At 36.7% G+C, this 18,220-nt stretch overlaps 1 protein-coding gene and 1 pseudogene across 3 annotated transcripts in view; one reads left to right on the forward strand and one right to left on the reverse strand.

Moving 5' to 3' along the window:
• The window catches only part of SETD2 (SET domain containing 2, histone lysine methyltransferase), a 126,977-nt gene that overhangs the window by 64,488 nt on the left and 44,269 nt on the right, over positions 1–18,220 (forward strand). For 2 of the 3 annotated variants that reach the window (XM_055343496.1, XM_055343495.1), the window contains exon 12: positions 220–882. In XM_055343496.1, the coding sequence (XP_055199471.1) occupies positions 220–882 (663 nt within the window). Of the gene's footprint in view, positions 1–219; positions 883–3,753; positions 3,922–18,220 lie in introns of all 3 variants that reach the window. The other variant, XR_008666857.1, reaches the window with a different exon arrangement.
• On the reverse strand, positions 8,340–8,802 carry LOC129521736 (sterol carrier protein 2-like; annotated as a pseudogene).

An 18,220-nucleotide genomic window follows, 5' to 3' on the forward strand; every position in this document is an offset into this window, starting at 1 on the left:
TCTTATTTTTGCTGGTCAGTCTTTAAAAAGTTTTCCTTCCTTTCTAGAGGAAAATAATATTATGACATTTAAATCCTTCTGTAGTTATAGAGACTTAGGTCTTAAGACATTTTAAGAAAACCCACTGCTCTTACAGGAATGATCTGAGTCCCAACCAGAGACTTGAAAAGTCAACTCTGTAAAGTGATGTGATTATTTTTTTTTATTTTATTTAATCAGATTATAAAGACTTTGGAACACTTACCCATTCCTACTAAAAATATGTTGGAAGAAAGCAAAGTACTTCCAATTATTCAACGCTGGTCTCAGACCAAAACTGCCATTCCTCAGTTGAGTGAAGGAGATGGGTATTCAAGTGAGAATACGTCACGTGCTCACACACCACTCAACACACCTGATCCTTCCACCAAGCTGAGCACAGAAGCTGACACAGACACCCCCAAGAAGCTCATGTTTCGCAGACTTAAAATTATAAGTGAAAATAGCATGGACAGTGCAATCTCTGATGCTACCAGTGAGCTGGAAGGCAAAGATGGCAAGGAGGACCTTGACCAGTTAGAAAACGTCCCTATAGAGGAAGAGGAAGAGTTACAGTCACAACAGCTACTCACACAACAGCTACCTGAATCTAAAGTTGAGAGCGAAATCACTGTGGAAGCCAGTAAGCTACCCACAACTGAACCAGAGGCTGACACTGAAGTAGAGCCCAAAGAGGGCAATGGCACGAAACTGGAAGAAACCATTGCTGAGGAAACCCCATCCCAAGATGAAGAGGAGGGTGTATCTGATGTGGAGAGTGAGAGGAGCCAGGAACAGCCAGATAAAACAGTAGATATAAGTGATTTGGCCACCAAGCTCCTGGATAGTTGGAAAGACCTAAAGGTAAGAAAACATTTTTGTTTTAACCTGAATTACTCAGGTCTAGAGTTCAACGAATCTTAAGTTGAATTACCTACTTTCCTAACTATACATGTATTTGAAAAATGGAATAACATCTCTCTTACTGACAGCTGATTATAAATGTCTCAAACATCTTTTAAACTTTGGCAAGAGATATAGCAGCCAAACTAATACACAGATGTCCCCTTTTCTTCATTTAGAAAAGCATATCACGGCAGTGAATTTAGTTATTCAAGTGCTCTTTACATTAAAAACAAAAACAAATCCTTTGAATAACGTATGATTCTACATTTGAAAATTCTTTTTTTTTTTTTTTAAGATTTTATTTATTTAATCATGAGAGACACAGAGAAAGAGGCAGACACAGGCAGAAGGAGAAGCAGGCTTCCTGAAGGGAGCCCAATGCGGGACTCGATCCCAGGACCCTGGGATCATGACCTGAGCCAAAGGCAGAGGACCCAGGTGCCCATACATTTAAAAAGTTTTTGTAAGATTCTATGTAAGAAAAAGAATGTTGAAATTAATTGGAAATTTGTATTAGATTAACTAGAAATTAAAATTAAAAATTAATCAGAAAACCAAGGATTTGGTTTAATTTAGCAACTTCTCATCAAAAATGATTGCACATAAATTTCTGTTCCAGTAAAACAACTTTATATGGAGCTAGTTGATATTCAGTTCCATTAATGTTTTTGAAATAGGCTTGCCTTTAAATGCCTATTTCTTTGGATAAAAGATGTTATCTAGAGGAAAAATAGAGAGATCTGGAACCCTTATGCTTAATACATGCATAATCTCTTGTTAATGTAGCAATATGTGCAGGGTGTGCTTTGCAGAAAACCCAGGCTGGGTCTTAGATAAACACAGAAGTGAATAACAGGATGAGCCTAGGAAAGAGGTAATACATTTCGATTCTAAGTGTTCTGGATCTGGGATTCAGGTCTTGAGGACTCTGTGGGAACAGGTTACTTCCTAGCTTCTATTTTTCTGTTCCTCTCTTCTGCCAGAAGTGAAGGAGCCAGATAAACCAGCAGTACAGGTTTATTTGCAGCAAGATGGACATCTGAATCCTCCTTGTCCCCAATTATGACTACAAAGGACACTCATTAGATCCTGTGATTTGACCCCTATGGAACTGGCCTCACACTGAGCAAAATGAGTAGTTGGTTGGTTGTTCACTGTACTTACTTTTGGCATTTGTAATTTGCTGTGTTGAGACCCTTCTTTAAGTAGTGTGTGGTTTCAGCTCTCGTTGACCTATTTGAGCTCCTACTCATACTATTCTTTCACCACTTAACAGTTTATCATGAACTCAACCTTATTAAACCTTATGAAATCCTTCCTTTTTATAAACTTTAATAAAAGAAAGGATTCATAGTAAATCCGGTTATGATACAACATGGGAACTACAGGAACCAGAATTCCAGTTAATTGAAAAAGATGCTGGGGACGATCACTTGGGTGAACCTTCATTTAAGGCCTGCTTTGTAAGGGCTCAGGAGTCTGGAAGAAGTCCCTCTTGTGTTTGGAGACTGCTAGTAGAGCCTGTACCACAACTGGCTTCTTAAGGAAGATGGGAATGGAGACGTGTACACGAGTGGACATAGAGCTTTACACACGTTGTTTTATAGAGCGGGGGGGGGGGGGGGGCAGATCTAGTAGTTCACTTTTGCCTGCTACGTCTCTGGTTGACATTTTTAAAAATGAGAGTTATAATTTCTTAAAAACCTGTCTCTTAAAATCTGGAAAAAGTAAATACTTTTATTTCTCTATAGTTTTTTTTTTATTGTAATGGTAGTGGTTTAAATTACTCTCTGAGATATTCTTAATTAGCTAAGCTGGTCAATTATGCTCACAGTTGAGATATTTTTGAGTCCTACAAAATTATTTCTTCCCCTGCTTGTTGTCCTCCCTCCTCCTATCTGAAAGATCAAAGCAGTGATCTGATCAAAGATCAAACTGCATAGTACTATGTAGTTTGATGATCCTCTTGACTTGAGGTTTAAAATTTTATTCATATTTAAAATATATCCTTCTTAACCTTTATACTTTGGATTTATCCTAATTCTTAGCATCAAGGAAGCCATTAAATAAGATTTTCCTTCTTCAAACTTTAGTTTGCTCTGGAATCATTACCCATCTAGAATTGCATTACTGAGAAATGTAACTTAACTGAATTCTGATGTTTTGTTACACATTGGTGCTGGGGCTCTTAATTCATCTGTCATTCTAATTAACATTTATCATGGTTCTAATTCCAAAACTCTGATTGTGGTTGTCCTTAAATAAAATATTTTAGCTAGCATCTAACCAGAACACTGAAATCAGAACCCATAATATGAACATGTTTTAGGTGAACACGTGGACTTGATGTGATTATTGTATACTCCTACTATCCCGGCATTGAAAGAGTTAACTACTTCTGTCTGACTTCCACCTATGTGTTCAAGTAGACGTTAGCAGAAAAGAAAATGTCTTACTCATCCAACCTTTATTAAGCACCTGTTGCCAAGCATTGTTTTAGTTGCTGATGTTAATTCTGAGATCATACTAAAAAAACATTGATCTAAGATTGTGGTTATGTTAGCCACTTCAAGCTTCCCTGACCTTCTGGGGCCACTGTAACATTGTTGGACATGTGTTCCACTTGGCCTTCCTACATACTGGATGAAGTGAAGAATTGAAAGAGGTTGCTTCAGATCCTTAATCTTGATTTTACTGTGAAGGCAGACCATAGGGATCATCAGTAAATGAGAGAGGGTGGGAGGGAAGGGAATGAAGCTTCATGAATTACTCTTTGTCCTCCCAGATCTGATGATGATCCCCCTTGTAACTTGAACCATTTCCATCTAGCTTCTCAGGGCAGCAAGGAGCTTGTTAACATCACCAGCTGACCATGTGTCTCCTTTTCTCAACTCCATTTTCAACTTCGTGCTGAAGAAAAACAAGAACCTAGCGTGCATTCTGTGAAGAAACAGGAAGATGGTTGGGAAGTTGGATGATGCATGAAAAATATAATAGGTGAAAAGAGGACAGAGGTGGTTAACTCACTGGCGCCGGCGTTATTTTGGTGCGTCCATTGCCGACAATGGATGTCGTTCTGGGAAAATCCCGACTCCTGGCGAGAAAGGATTAAGTGAGCTACTTTTTCTATACCTCTATACACAGGACTGCTGCCTTGGCTTCACAGGGCTTACACATTTTGACTCCTAAAGTAGACCTCAACAGGAAACATCTCCTAACACATTGCTACACATAAGCGTGTATTCATTTTCACATGCAAATTTGCCAGGCTACATTTTCGGCAGGGACATGTACATATATTTCTGTTTGCAAAAGGAATTATTGTACATCACCCCTCATGCTGAAAATCTACCCTAGACTTCACAGGGCAAAACAGCTGGTTGTAAGTGGTGATTAATTATAATTTGGAAAAGTCTTCATTTGGATCATGAGAAGAGGTAAGGTTCCCGTGAATTTGGCAGTTTTCGTTTCAGTTCAATATCCAGTAGACTGTGATGGCTAGTGATTCCAGAGCCTCTCTTTTAAATACTTAGATTATAGGATGTGCATCTCTCTGGAGATTTCTCTCCAGAGAAATCTGCGTAGATACAGTTATACTTGGATTAGGTGATTTAGGGGCAACATTCTGTACATGTGATAAGTAGGACTATTCTTTAATGGTATTCTTATTCTTATCTTTTCCATGTTTATCTCAAGACGTTTTCTTTAATTCGACATATTATTTGCCTGGACAGTTAAGTGTTAAAGTCTTTATAGAAAGTTTAAAGAAAACACAGTTACCCAACTGAAGTTTTGAGTCGCTACATGAGTTTTGGTCTGTAACCAATACTGTATGTAGAATATGCTATGCAACATTTCAAAATGAAATTATGTGCCCTGGATTTCTGTGATAAATTTCCAAATCCTTCATTGAGATGATTCTGTATCCATAAGGATCAATATTATCCTTTTCTTTAAAATTCAGAATTGCCCCTAAAATTGGTCTCAAATACTGCTATGTTGAATTTTTTTTTTTTATAAGTGTCAGACTTGGTAAAAGATAAACCTCATCTACAACTTACTGGTAGTCCCTTTTGTTATTATCAGATAAATCCTTTCATCTAAATAGGGGCCACATCTGCCCCATTGCTTGTTTTTGTAAAGTTTTTTTGGGAACAGAACCATACTCATTCGTTTACAGAATGTCTGGCTGCTTCTGCACTGCAAGGGTAGAGTTGAGTAGTTGCTTCAGAGTCTGAATGGCCAGCAAAGCCTTAAGATATTTACTGTCTTGTCCTTTACAGAAGAAGTTTGCCAGTAATTGATCTAAATGGTAAAGTTCAGATGCTGGCTGCTTCAAACAGTCTGATTTTGAGTGAAGTCTTTTTGACACTTTATTCTTTTAGATGTGCTCTTAATTTATTTCCCTAAAGACATAATGATCATGTTTTAATAGCTCATGAAGTTAAAAAAGGCTTGACTCTGGTTAGGAAAAGTTACTTTTTTTTTTTTAAGATTTTATTTATTTATTCATGAGAGACAGGGAGAGACATAGGCAGAAGGAAAAGTAGGCTCCCCCCAGGATCCTGGGATCATGACCTGTGCCAAAGGCAGATGCTCAACCACTGAGCCACTCAGGTGTCTTGGAAAAGCTACTTTAAATAATTTGGATGTAAGACTGAGAAGTGGGAGAGGATATCCATGATAGAACTGCTGGGCTAGAAAAGACCTTTAAGGAATGTCGTTTTTCCCCTCAGGACCATGATCAGGTTAGTTGGAAACGTTAGGATTTTTTGAATATAAATAAATTGGTATAATCTAGTCTTATATGTAACCATAATAAAAATGTGTAAGTTTTTCTTCTTAATACTGTTAACTCTTACTTCTGAGGTAATTCCAGACTTATAGGAAAACTGCAAGAATACTATTCTGTGCATTCTGCATGTGATACATTCTAGTGACAAACAGAAAAAAGTCAGCTAAAAGTTCCTCTTATCCCTTCACCCAGATTCCCCAAAGTTAACATTTTACCAAATTTGCTTAGTCATTTTCTCTTAATTTTTTTTAACTTTGAAGGAGTAAGTTACAGATATGATGCCTGTTGCCCCTAAGATATTTTAGTATATATTTGGTAAAAACAAGGACATTCTTCTGTATGACTGCAGTATATTTATCAAACCCAGCAAGGTACTATGACATAATACTATTGATTATGTGAGCAGCAGATCTCATTCAGATTTTGCCAGTTATACACATAATGTCCTCTGTAGGAAAAAAAAAATCTGATGTAGAATCTGAGCTAAGTGTTACATTGAGTTGTATCTCATTAGTATCCTTTAATCTGGAATAATTCCTCAGTCTTTGCCTTTTATAAACTTCCAGTTTTTAAAATATTTTTGAAGTTATTAAAATTTTCCTCAGTTTGGGCTTGTCTGAAGTTTTCTTTTGGATTCAGGTTATACATTTTGTCAAGATTATTAGTGTCCTTTATTTGATGGTGATTTGTCCTGTTACTGGTATCACCAAGTTTGATCACTTGGTTATGGAGGTGTCTGCCAGGTTTTTCTGCTGTAAAGTTACTGTTGTCTCCTTACAATTAAAAAGTGTCATAGGGGTTCCTGGGTGGCTCAGTGGTTGAGTGTCTGCCTTTGCCTCAAGTGGTGGTCCTGGGATTGAGTCCTGCATCAGGTTCCCCACAGGGAGCCTGCTTCTCCCTCTGCCTGTCTCTGCCTCTCTCTCTCTCTCTGTGTCTCATGAATGAATGAAGTCTTTAAAATAAAAATCATAGAGGAGCACCTTTGGACATATGAAAATACTCTGTTTTTTATCAATTTATTTATTCGTTTTAACATCTGGCAAATTTGCCTGAATCACTAATGACTATGGTTGCCAAGTGGTGATTTTCTAACCCATCATTCCTTTTACTTGTGTGTTTTGGTTGACCTTCTTGTAAGCAAGAGCTTTAACTGCTTTCTCATGTAGTTCTGTATTCATTGATTAATATCACTTTAGACTCCTGGATTCTTGAGATTGATGGTTCTTAGTTTTTTTGGGTTTTTTTTTGTTTTGTTTTCTATTTTACTTTTCTATTAGACATTCTTCCAAAAGCATTATTTTACCCTGTATTTTACTGAGTTATTAGGTATTATATTAGCATTAGAAAAACTCGGAAGGGGGGTACCTGCTTGGCTGGGTTGGTTGGGTGTCTGCCTTCAGCTCAGGTTATGATCCCAGGGTCCTGGGATTGAGCCCCACTTCAGGCTTTCTGCTCACTGGGGAGCCTGTTTCTCCCTCTCCCTTTGCTCCTCCCCCTGTTTGTGCTTTATCTTTCACTACTCTCTCTCAAATAAATAAAATATTTTTTAAAAAGTGGAGATAAATGTGGATAATTAAACTTATACGAAGGAAGAAAATTATAACAAAGAACTGAGAGCTTTACACATTTAAATAAATATGAAATTATAATTTGTAAACTGCATCTGAGAGCAAACTTCATTTGTTCAGTTCATGTTTTTTTAGTAGGCTCCGTGCACAGCGTGGAGCCCAGCATGGGGGCTCAAACCCACAACCCTGACATCAAGACCTGAGTTGAGATCAGGAGTTGGACGCTCAACTGACTGAGCCACTCAGGTGCCCCTGTTCATTTATTTTTAACAACAAAAATACACTTATTTTTCAATAAGGAAACTCATTTAGAAACTATTTTTATTTTAAAAATAGGCCTGCATTCAGCTGTAGATATTTTCCCCCAAACTGCAGTGAGATTTATTTTGATTTGGGAAGAAAATACCATTTGATGGCATGAAATGCAAAATTTAAAAGCTTTTTTTTTTTTTTTTAAACATCCCAGTACGGAATTTTTAAGACTATTAGTGGAAAGTAGATGAAGAATATTAAGTGCACTGTACTAATTACTGACCAGCTACGGGTGTTCTGTTTCTTCCCTAGTTCTTTCAAGGAGAAGTTAAATTGAATCATCAGCAGAATGATCTTTATACTTTATAAGCAAAATGAGAGCTTTTGTTTACATAGCTTTTAGATTTTGCTTTTCCTAGTTTTATTCTGAAACTCAATTTTACCCCGAACCGTAATTACCATATTAGCATTGTAATGCACTCTTGTATGCAGTTCAACAAAGCAAGTAGTATGCCAGCAGGCTCTTTTCACCTAGAGTTTAGGAAGAACAGAATTGGTCACAGCTGTTTAAATACAAATCTCAGGGCACCTGGCTGACTCAGTTGGTGGAGCATGCAACTCTTAATCTCAGGGTCGTGAACTCAGGCCCCATGTTAGGAGTGGAGCCTACTTAGAAAAAAAATTAAAAACAAATTTCATATTGTTTGCCAATGTGTAGTTTCTAAGTTCTGACAATCAAATATATGGGTACATATCTACATACCTCATCTTAATTTTCAAAGGTAGACAAAATGAATTCTTCATAGCCTAGCTTTGCCTCCCTGAAGCTGAAGACTTTGTAACTTCATAGCCAGACTCATGTTGCGAGTGATTTTCAATTTGTCTTGAAAGAAGGCCCACTGAGTATTCATTCTGCTGGTCTTTAAAGCCAGCAAGTCCGGGCCAGCCATTGTGATTGTGTAGTCAGCTTCTTATTCAAGTTAAGAAACACTGATCCTTTACTGTTCTTCATATCCACCACCCTGGTGGCTTTTTTACCCCCAGGCCATCCTTCACCTTGAAGGCAAAAATATTACTAATTACTTCACAAACTTTTCCCATTCCTCTTCAGACTTCTTCTCCGTCTCCTTTGCCTTAAATCTACTAACTACAGCTCTGGCTGGAGCAGCCTCAATTTGATGAATTCTAAAAGAACTGGCAGCTTCAGGGAAACCCATCTTGTAGATGTGATAACCACGCTTGCCCCAGTACTAAATTATGCTGCAGAGCCTCATGGATTCTTGGTTTATACACTAAATTATGACCCATTAAGTTCATTTATTTGCATAAATTGTCCCTTGTTTGGCCAGTGTGAGACCTTTTCAGTTCCCCTTCTGTGTGATTTTAACATGTCGCCATTACTTTTTTAACCTGGTACAATATGCTATTTCAGGTTTCTCTGTACTTTCCCTTTACCCAGCCCTGGAATTGGCCATTTGTCTAAGAAGCTCTGGTTCTCTTGTAATGGGAAATGATATTTAGAAACCAAGATCTGGGCTTTAGATGAAGTCCTTGCTACTGGGGCAATGCTTGTTGGAGCTGTCAGCAGACTGTAAACATATCCATATTTATATACTTGTATGTATATAAATATATACACATTAAAAATACACATATTTATAAATACATGCATATACATAGGAATATATTTACATATATACACATATATGTGTGTTTCTAGATGAGTAAATGTGTGAATACATAATGTACTTGGCCTGTCATTTCCTTGTCTTTCCTTCTTTTAGTCTGAGACCACACCCTCTTTTGAATCATTTGAATTTCCCTGTGACTCTCACTGATGGTTCTTATTATGCCTGTCCCTTGAAAGGTGGTATTTCTTGGAGCGCCTGAGATTTCTTTTGTTCTGCATGTTAAATAGGTCACGTCTCCTCTTCACCGTTTTTAATTTAGGCTCCTGTCATTTCTTGCTAGGACTGTTGCAACAACCTCCTGTTTGTCCATGTTGCTCCCATTCTTTTCCCCTTCATGTTATCCTTTATTACACTTTGGTGTTCTCTTTTTAAAAACACATGTGATCAACAGGAACCTCTAGTAGCATCACAGAGATTTCCATTAATTTAAGAATAGAGCCTTTATAGGGTATGGCATGGGAAATACTTCTGTGTTTATGTAACTTTCTTGCCCAGCAGTGTTTCTTACACATTTAGTGCATGAGTCACATCAGCCTATTCATACATACGCGCTCTTACATGTCCTTGTACATGATGTTCACTTTGGTTGGAATGTCGTCTTTTTTTCTTTCCTTTTAAAATCGTCCTTTTTCTGGAGTTGCAGTTTATCCTTTGTGATGCTTGTCCTTTTCTGTATTTCTATACAGTGATAGAACTCTTAACAGATTACTAAAATTAGTTGCTTAGATGCTTATTTCCCATCACATGACGTCTTCCAGAGCAAGGACCATTTCTTGATTTTTATGTAGTAAGGGTTACTTTTATTATGGTATCTTTAAATAGTGGTTATAATAATACCTCTTAATAATAATGAATGACTAGTATGTGCCCCCTACAACCAGTAGCCAGAGTGACCTTTTGGAACTGCAGATCTGTTCATGTCACTGTCCTTTTTAAAACTTTTAAATGGGGATGCCTGTGTGGCTCAGTGGTTGAGCATCTGCCTTCAGCCCAGGGCATGATCCTGGAGTCCCAGGATTGAGTCCCGCATGGGGCTCCTTACAGGGAGCCTGCTTCTCCCTCTGCCTGTGTCTCTGTCTCTATTTTTCTGTCTTTCATGAATAAATAAGTACAATCTTTAAGTAAATAAATAAACAAAACTTCTAAATGGTTCCTCATTACACTGTTAGAGTGAAATCCGTTTTTCTTCATGAGGCTTGCATACTGTGGCATAGTCTAGTCCTTAATCCTTTATGCCATGTCACCTCAAGCCATTCTGGTTCACCAATGGGTCTGTGCTACTAAGGTCCATATACACACAAACACACTTTCACTCATTCCTGAAAACACTGTCTTGTTTAGATGTCTCTTCTTGTTTAAGTTTCATCCTTTCCCTGGGAAAGCCATTCTCATTCCTCTGAGACAGTACTCTGCCCTTTCTATATGCCTTATAACATCCTTTCCAGTCATAGCCCATAACATTTCATGCTTGTACAGTGTGAGAGCAGGGAGTACTTCTATCTTGGTCACTCAGGTCTCCCCAGGGTACCATGAGGGCCTGGTATGGCCTTTGGCACTTCATAAATCTTTGAATGAAGACGTGAAGAAGTCCATCTTTTTCCACTGTATGATGCTGCTTATTGAATCTGTGGTGTGTATATTTTATTTGGTAGATTATCAGAAAATATTTCAGTGTCATATAATCTGTACAACTCTGTGAAGTAAGTGGTGGTGTTTTTATCCCCTGTAAAATGTAAAGAACCAGGCCTATGAGCTTGTGACTTAGCTTTTAAGTGACAGAGCTGAAAATCAATTCAAATCTTTTGATTTAAATCCCCTATTCTCTTCATTCCTTTTTCTGTTCCAGTTAATAGTGATTTCTATATCCTTGCTATGCAGTTCATATATAATTATGTACCTTTGGTGAATACTTCAGAGTTCTCTTAATTTCCTTCTGATTTAGAAACTGTAATAAGTCCAAATTCATTCTGAAGTCATAGGAGCTACCATTTTAGTGTGTTCAAGTATCTTTTTTCCCTTAATGATGAAGAGATTTTCAACCTGTGATCTCTGATTGAACTTAAGGGGATTTTCAGAACCCCTGAAATCATATGCAAAACTGGGATTTTTCTGGGGCAAATGTCCATAAATATGAGCCGCTTCTCAAGGATGTGTCTATGTGTGAGTTAGGAAAGGAATGAACTGTGGTCCAGATAGTATTATCTAGATGATTTGGACCCCAAGAGGGTTCCTGCTATTGTTTGTGTTGTCTTCAGTATCTTTCATTGATGTTTTTATAGTGTTCAGAGTACAGGTCTTTGACTTCCTTGGTTAATAAGTTTATTCCTGGATATTTTATTATCTTTGGTGCAATTTTAAATGAAATTGCTTTCTTAATTTCTCTTTCTGTTGTTTCATTATTAGTATATAAAAAATGCCATGGATTTCTGTATGTTGATCTTGTATCCTGCAACCTTACTGAATTCATTTATCATTCTAGTAGTTTTTTGGTGGAGTCTTCAGGGTTTTCTATATATAGTACCATGTCATCTATAAATAGTGAAAGTTTTATTTCTTCTTTACCAATTTGGATGCCTTTTACTTATTCCTCTTGTCTGATTATTGTGACTAGGACTTCCAGTACTGTGTTAAATAATGACCCCCTGCAGCGCTGGGTTGATCAGTGCAACATATAACTTCAGTACAATCACCTGGGGGGCTGTGGTGATTTTTAAGTTTTGATTAGAAAAGTCATAGAAGTAGTTAAAGTTGAAAGGTATAAGGAAAAAAAATCTTAGATTTGGAATTAATTTGCCTTGAAAACAGAACTCTGAAATTAAGAAACATTTAATCATCATGACCTTGGTTATTCTTCAATGATTATTTACCAGCATGAAAACAATTACTTTTCTACACACATATTTACTATTGGGCTAGAGAGGCCTTGAAAGTAAGGACTTGTGTCTGCTGTCCTTACTTGTGCTTTAGTACTTAGCGTAAACCCAGCACATTTAGGTCTGTGTTGAATAAAACTGAGCATTGCTAAGATTCTTTGAATTAAAGTCGAGCTGGGTAAGACTGGAGAAGAAGGAAGGGCTGGGGGACATGTTTAAAGTAAACAGCAGTGAACTAGGGTTTGTTTGTTTGTTTGTTTTTTTTTTAAGGTATTGACACTTGCTGAAGAGCAAGCAACATTTAGAAGTTGCCCTGAGAGTTGTTGGTTCCTTAGGCCTCTGCCTGAGACTTCACGACCCTCAGGTGGTCATCTTTCCTATGAATATAGCCATAATGCCCCAAAAGTCTTTTGGTACTTTGTTGAGGGCTTCTTCTGAGGCATATTATCTTTTTCTCTTCTTTTCATTTTAATTTTTAATAGGCCATTCCAGTACATGATACAAAGTTCAAAAGGCATACAGTGAAATATTTTGCTCCTACCCTTGCCCCCTGTCCTGTTTCCTGAAGGCAGTCAGCACAATCAACTTCTTGTGTATCCTTCCAGGGATAATTTGTGTATATTATGTGCATGTATCTTCTTTTTTATAAAGCTGGTAGCACTATTTAGCTCCTTGGTTTTTTTTTTTTTTTTTTTTTTTAAGATTTTATTTATTCATGAGAGAATAAGGCAGAGGGAGAAGCCTACTCCAGGCAGGAAGCCCCATGTGGGACTCGATCCTAGGACTCCAGGATCACGCCCTAGGCCAAAGGCAGGCGCTAAACCACTATGCCACCCAGGCGTTCCAAGTTGATTCCTTTCTTTAGCTTAGCATGGACTTTTTATAGAAGTCATTTCAAACACATTCACATATACCTGTTGGATAAATTACTAAAAGTAGTATATCTGAGTCCTGTGTTATCTGTAATTTTAATAGGTCTTGCCAAATTGATCTTTACAGTTATATCAATTTAACGCTCATCAGCAAAGTATATGCATAGGGGTGTCTATTTCATACACCTTGGCCAACACAATTATTGTCTGACTTTATCTTGGTTGAACTGATAGGCAAAAATAGAATGTTATTGTAGTTTTCATTTGCATGTCTCTTATGCATGAAGTATTGAGCATCTTTACATTTGTATTTTCTATTTTGAGAACTATGACCATATGTGTTGCCCATTTGTCTGAGTGGCTGAAAACTGAAATTCAATTTTATTACCTCCCATTTTGTGGGGACCCAGTTGTCTGAAATTAGAAGAGTATCTTCAGGGGCTTAAAAGAATAAATAAAATTATTCTACTCCCCTTTTTCCTCACTCTCTTCCTCTCCCCCTCTTATGTGTGTGATTTTATGAACTCTCCAGACATTTATGCTCTCCTTAAATTTTCTTTGTAGTCAGATCTTAAGACTTCTGTGACCTAATGGAGATCCCTCTATTCCCACTATTTGTAATACAGTTTGTGAGGTAAAAACCACACTCTTATGCTGTACCAGGACATGCTGATAGGAGTTAACAATTCTTCCTTCTGTTAAAGGGAGCTAATAGAACCATTATCGAAGGTATTTCACAGAATTTGTGCTGAGGGAAGAGGAACTAGGGTACATAGCAGTATTTGTCCAATAATTTTTTTTTCTTTGATTGGGCCTTGGGGTAGTGTAGGGCCATAGATATTGAGGTTATATGTTCATTTTTTATTTTGCTGTTAATTAAGAAAATGGATTTTTAATTTATTTTCTATTCATTCACTCATTTATTCATTCATTCATTTATTTATGAGAGCTCACATGAGCCAGGGGGAGGGGCAGAGAGAGGAGGAGACAATACCAACCAGACTGCTAAGTGCAGAGCCCAATGCAGGGCTCAATTCCATGACTCCAAGATCTTGACCTGAGCCAAAACCAAGAATCAGATGCTCAATGGACTTGGTCACCCAGGTGCCTCGATTTTTAATCTTTGAACTAGTGTATAGAACCTGTGGATCAGGTTCCATCACTGGTCATATCTTACCCAAAGTTGTGTGTTTCTCTGAGTTCTTACCTCTTTTTCTAAATTTTCAGCATTCAGTAAATCCAGATAAGTATTTGGTATGTTTGCTTTTGATACTAAAACTTCACAAATGCCTTAAAATCCTGGGATATGATGGGGTTTTTTGAAATCATTTTCAAATACATTCAATTACCTTGGAAAAACTTCTCACAGTTAATTAAATACATAAAACTACATTCATTTATATATAACAAGCAGATACACAAATATATGGTGTTCTCAGTATCTTAATCTTCACGTTTTCAAAATTGTTTAGAGAAACAAAACATTATGACAAAAAAAGTTTTCATCCAAACATCCCATCTCTGCTGACATTAGCATCTGTCTTTGTCTAAAGGGTTGTTGTCTTAGCTAAAGTCACGTTGTTATTAAGAATTGGGCAATGCAATACAAATACAATGCAGACCTGTTACAAAATAAAAATGCATTGATTTTCAGAAAGAGTAATGAAAGGATTCTGAGAGACTAAGGAATAGTGCAAAAAAAAAAAAAAAAGAATAGGGCAGCATCATGGTATCAGTCCATTATTTGGGAAAAGTATACCAAAAAACATCAATGGTGGTCTTAACTTCTTGGGGAAGAATTAGTGATGTTTTCTCTAACTTACTGATTTGAAGATTACAAATAAATTTTAGTGAGTTGGTGAATTTGCACAATCTGTGAACAAGGATAAATGGAATCATATAATGCTTTTTGTGTTTGGTTTTTACTTAGCATAACATTTTTAGGATTCATCCATGTTGTGGCATTTATCAATACTTAATTCCATTTTATAGGTGAATAATATTCCCTTGTATGGATATTTTTGTTATCCATTTATCAGCTTATGGACCTTTGTTTTGTTTCTACTTTTTGCCTGTTAGGAATACAGTTAATGATGAATATTTATGTACAACACTGGTTTATTTTGTGAATATTTATGTGAACACTGGTTTTCATTTCTCTTGGGTATATACCTAGAAGTGGAGAGTTTGAGTCATGGTAACTCTATATTTAACTTTTAAGGAATTGCCAGTCACTTTTCCATGATAGCTGTACCGTTTCACATTCCTACCAGCAATGCATAAAGTTTTCAATTTTTCTACATTCTATTTCACTTTGCATAATATCCTCAGCGTTCATCCATGTTGTCATAAATGGCAAGGTATCTTTTTTTTCTCATGACTGAATAATATTGTATCATGTAATTGTACACTATATCTTCTCTACTCAACTATTGACAGACACTTAGTTGTTTCCATATCTTGGCTAGTGTGAGTGATGCGGCTGTGAATATGGGAGTGCAGCTCTTTCAGAGATCCTGCTTTCATTCTCTTTGGATATATGCTCAGAACAGGATGGTTGGCAAGTGTTCATTAAAAAATAGGAAAATACTGTATGAATCAAGTATAAAGACCTTCCACCTTTAAATTTTATTTTCTTTCAAGTCATCCTATTTTTCTGTATGTACTTTCTCTCTTGGCAGTCTCCTAAGTACCACAATCAATATAAGTTATCTCTTAAGATTTTCCCAAAATGTGGATCTCTTTCCTTAGCCTCTTTCCTAAATTTCTGATCTGTATTTTCAGCTGTTGACTCTTTGCCTTTCAGATGCAAGTACATAATCTTCTCTTGCAAGCTGATTCATCATTCTCTGTTGTACGTTTTTATTAATAGCATCATCATTTTCTCAGTAACCCATATCCAAAACCTCCATCTCTCTTTATTAAATAAAAAAAATGATCAGGGTGCCTGTTGTGACTCAGTCAGTTGGGCATGGGACTCTCTTGATTTTGCCTTGGATTATGGTCTCCTGGTGGTGGGATTGAGCCCCCTTGTGGGGTACAGAGTCTGCCTATCCCTCTCCCCCTCTTCCCCTCCCCTCTGCTCAGGTGAGTGAGCACGTGCACATGTTCTCACATTCTCTCAAAATCTTTCAAAAATTGCAATTTCTAATTATAGCAGTCATTCTAAAAATGCAGTTTCTAAGTAACTAAAATTTTCTGTTAGGGACTGTATTGTTGGAAGAGAACTTTTTATAAAATTATGATGGATTTGAATGACATCTTTAGGTCTTTTGCAAGTGTTATTTTAAGTGGCCACTACTTCCTGGTTATTTGTGCAAAAGTAGAGCAAGGATAATTGAATGCCTAGTTGAATTTATATATAATATGTATTAATATGTCTGTGTCATATTCTATATGCTAAATAATTCATTTACATTAACTTTCCAGCTTTTTCCTATCAGGAATTTTTTTAAAGTTCTAGTATGGTACTATTTGCACTGTAGATAATTTATGAAATGTGTGACACAGAACTGAGAATCTTGAATTTTAGACCCCCCAAGGTCTTGATTTTCAACATTCTCTTCTGGGAAATAAAATTTTGAGGCCTATAGATCTGAAAAATGCCTTTATTTTATTCTTGCATGTTTGGGAGATCATATAACTATCATTTGGGAATAAATCTTTCTTTAAAATGTTTAAGACATATCATTTTCTACTTACAATGTTGCTATCTATTGAAGTCTGATGCCATTTCAGTTCCTTTGTAGGTGCCTTGATAACCATCTGGTGACTCATATCTTTGTTTCCTTTTTTTTTTTTTTTTAAGATTTTATTTATTTATTCATGAGAGACACAGAGAGAGGCAGAGATACAGGCAGAGGGAGAAGCAGGCTCCATGCAGGGAGCCTCACGTGGGACTTGATCCTGGGTCTCCAGGATCACATCCTGGGCTGAAAGTGGCGCTAAACTGCTGAGCTACCCGGGCTGCCCCGTATCTTTAAGTTCTAAAAAATTTTCTTTTTTTTTCTTTTTCTTTTTTCCCCTTTTTTATTTTTTCTTTTTTTTACTACTTCCCTCAGTTTTCTTTCTCCTTGCTTTCTGGCATACCTGTAAGATGTAAGTTATCTATATAGCACTTACCCTCTAATTTTATTTTTTGATCTCCCATTTTCTTTCTTGACTGTGGTTCTGCTTTCTGGGTGACATTCAACTCTTTTTTCTAGCATAGTTCTTATTCTTATGTTTTCTTTTCTTTTTAAAGAGCATCTTATTTCATGGGTACTGTATTTTTCTTTGTGAATCATCAAATGAAAGAACATGAAAGAGAATGTATGGAGTAGAAAGAAATTTAAGTATACATGTACATTCAGTACTGATTTCTTAGAAAGAAAAGATAATACAGATGAGTTTATACCTTTTTTGTTCTTCCACTGTCACTTTCTAGGACTTCAGGATGGAGTTGGAATAAACACATGTGTTCAGTATACCATGTTTTTATTCTCTGCCTCTTTTTTTCTATATACAACTCCTAGTCATTCTTCAGTATAATTCAAATACTTATTTCCTTCAGGATGCTTTTTCCAGTCCTCTCTCTTAAGGCCAGTTTTAGTATAAGATAGTGTACATTTACTTTCTCTTTTCCTTGAATGGTCAGGAGGTAGCAGTAGTGGTTAAGTGTATGCTTTGGACAGAGACAAATCTAGGCCTAGATCCTGGGTCTAATATATAGCCCACTGTGGCACCATATGACCCTAGTATATTTAGCCTCTCTGAACCTGTTTTCTATGTGATGTAGATACAGCAAAGGTACTTCTTATAACAGTGTAAGAATATATGAGAATGCAGTTAAAGGACATGGCACATAATAAGAATTGTCAGCCACGATTGTTAGCCTGTGAATCTCTTGGTGACTGGTACTGTGTATCTTCAGTACCCTTTAAACATAGGAGACCTTTGATATGTGCTTTTTATACCTAGTTTCTACCTGAATACTTGTTATATAAATGAGCAAACCAGATTTCCACATATAGCTATCAAAGAACTCGTGCTATCTTTGTGTCTACAAATTAAAAACAACACGCATATTTATGTACTTTTATAAAGGGATGTTGGATGCAGTGTTTGTGCATGAGCTTATCAGTGATTCAGTGATTATCAAACAATTTCTGAAGATTGATTCTGAGCCTTTGACTGAAGAGTAATGATTAATTGACTCAAGCATAGGCTGTTCTAAACATTGATAAGAGTTCAAAATGTTGCAGAT

This window comes from Nyctereutes procyonoides, unplaced genomic scaffold (genome assembly GCF_905146905.1).
Source record: "Nyctereutes procyonoides isolate TBG_1078 unplaced genomic scaffold, NYPRO_anot_genome, whole genome shotgun sequence".
In the NCBI taxonomy this organism is placed as follows: domain Eukaryota; kingdom Metazoa; phylum Chordata; class Mammalia; order Carnivora; family Canidae; genus Nyctereutes; species Nyctereutes procyonoides.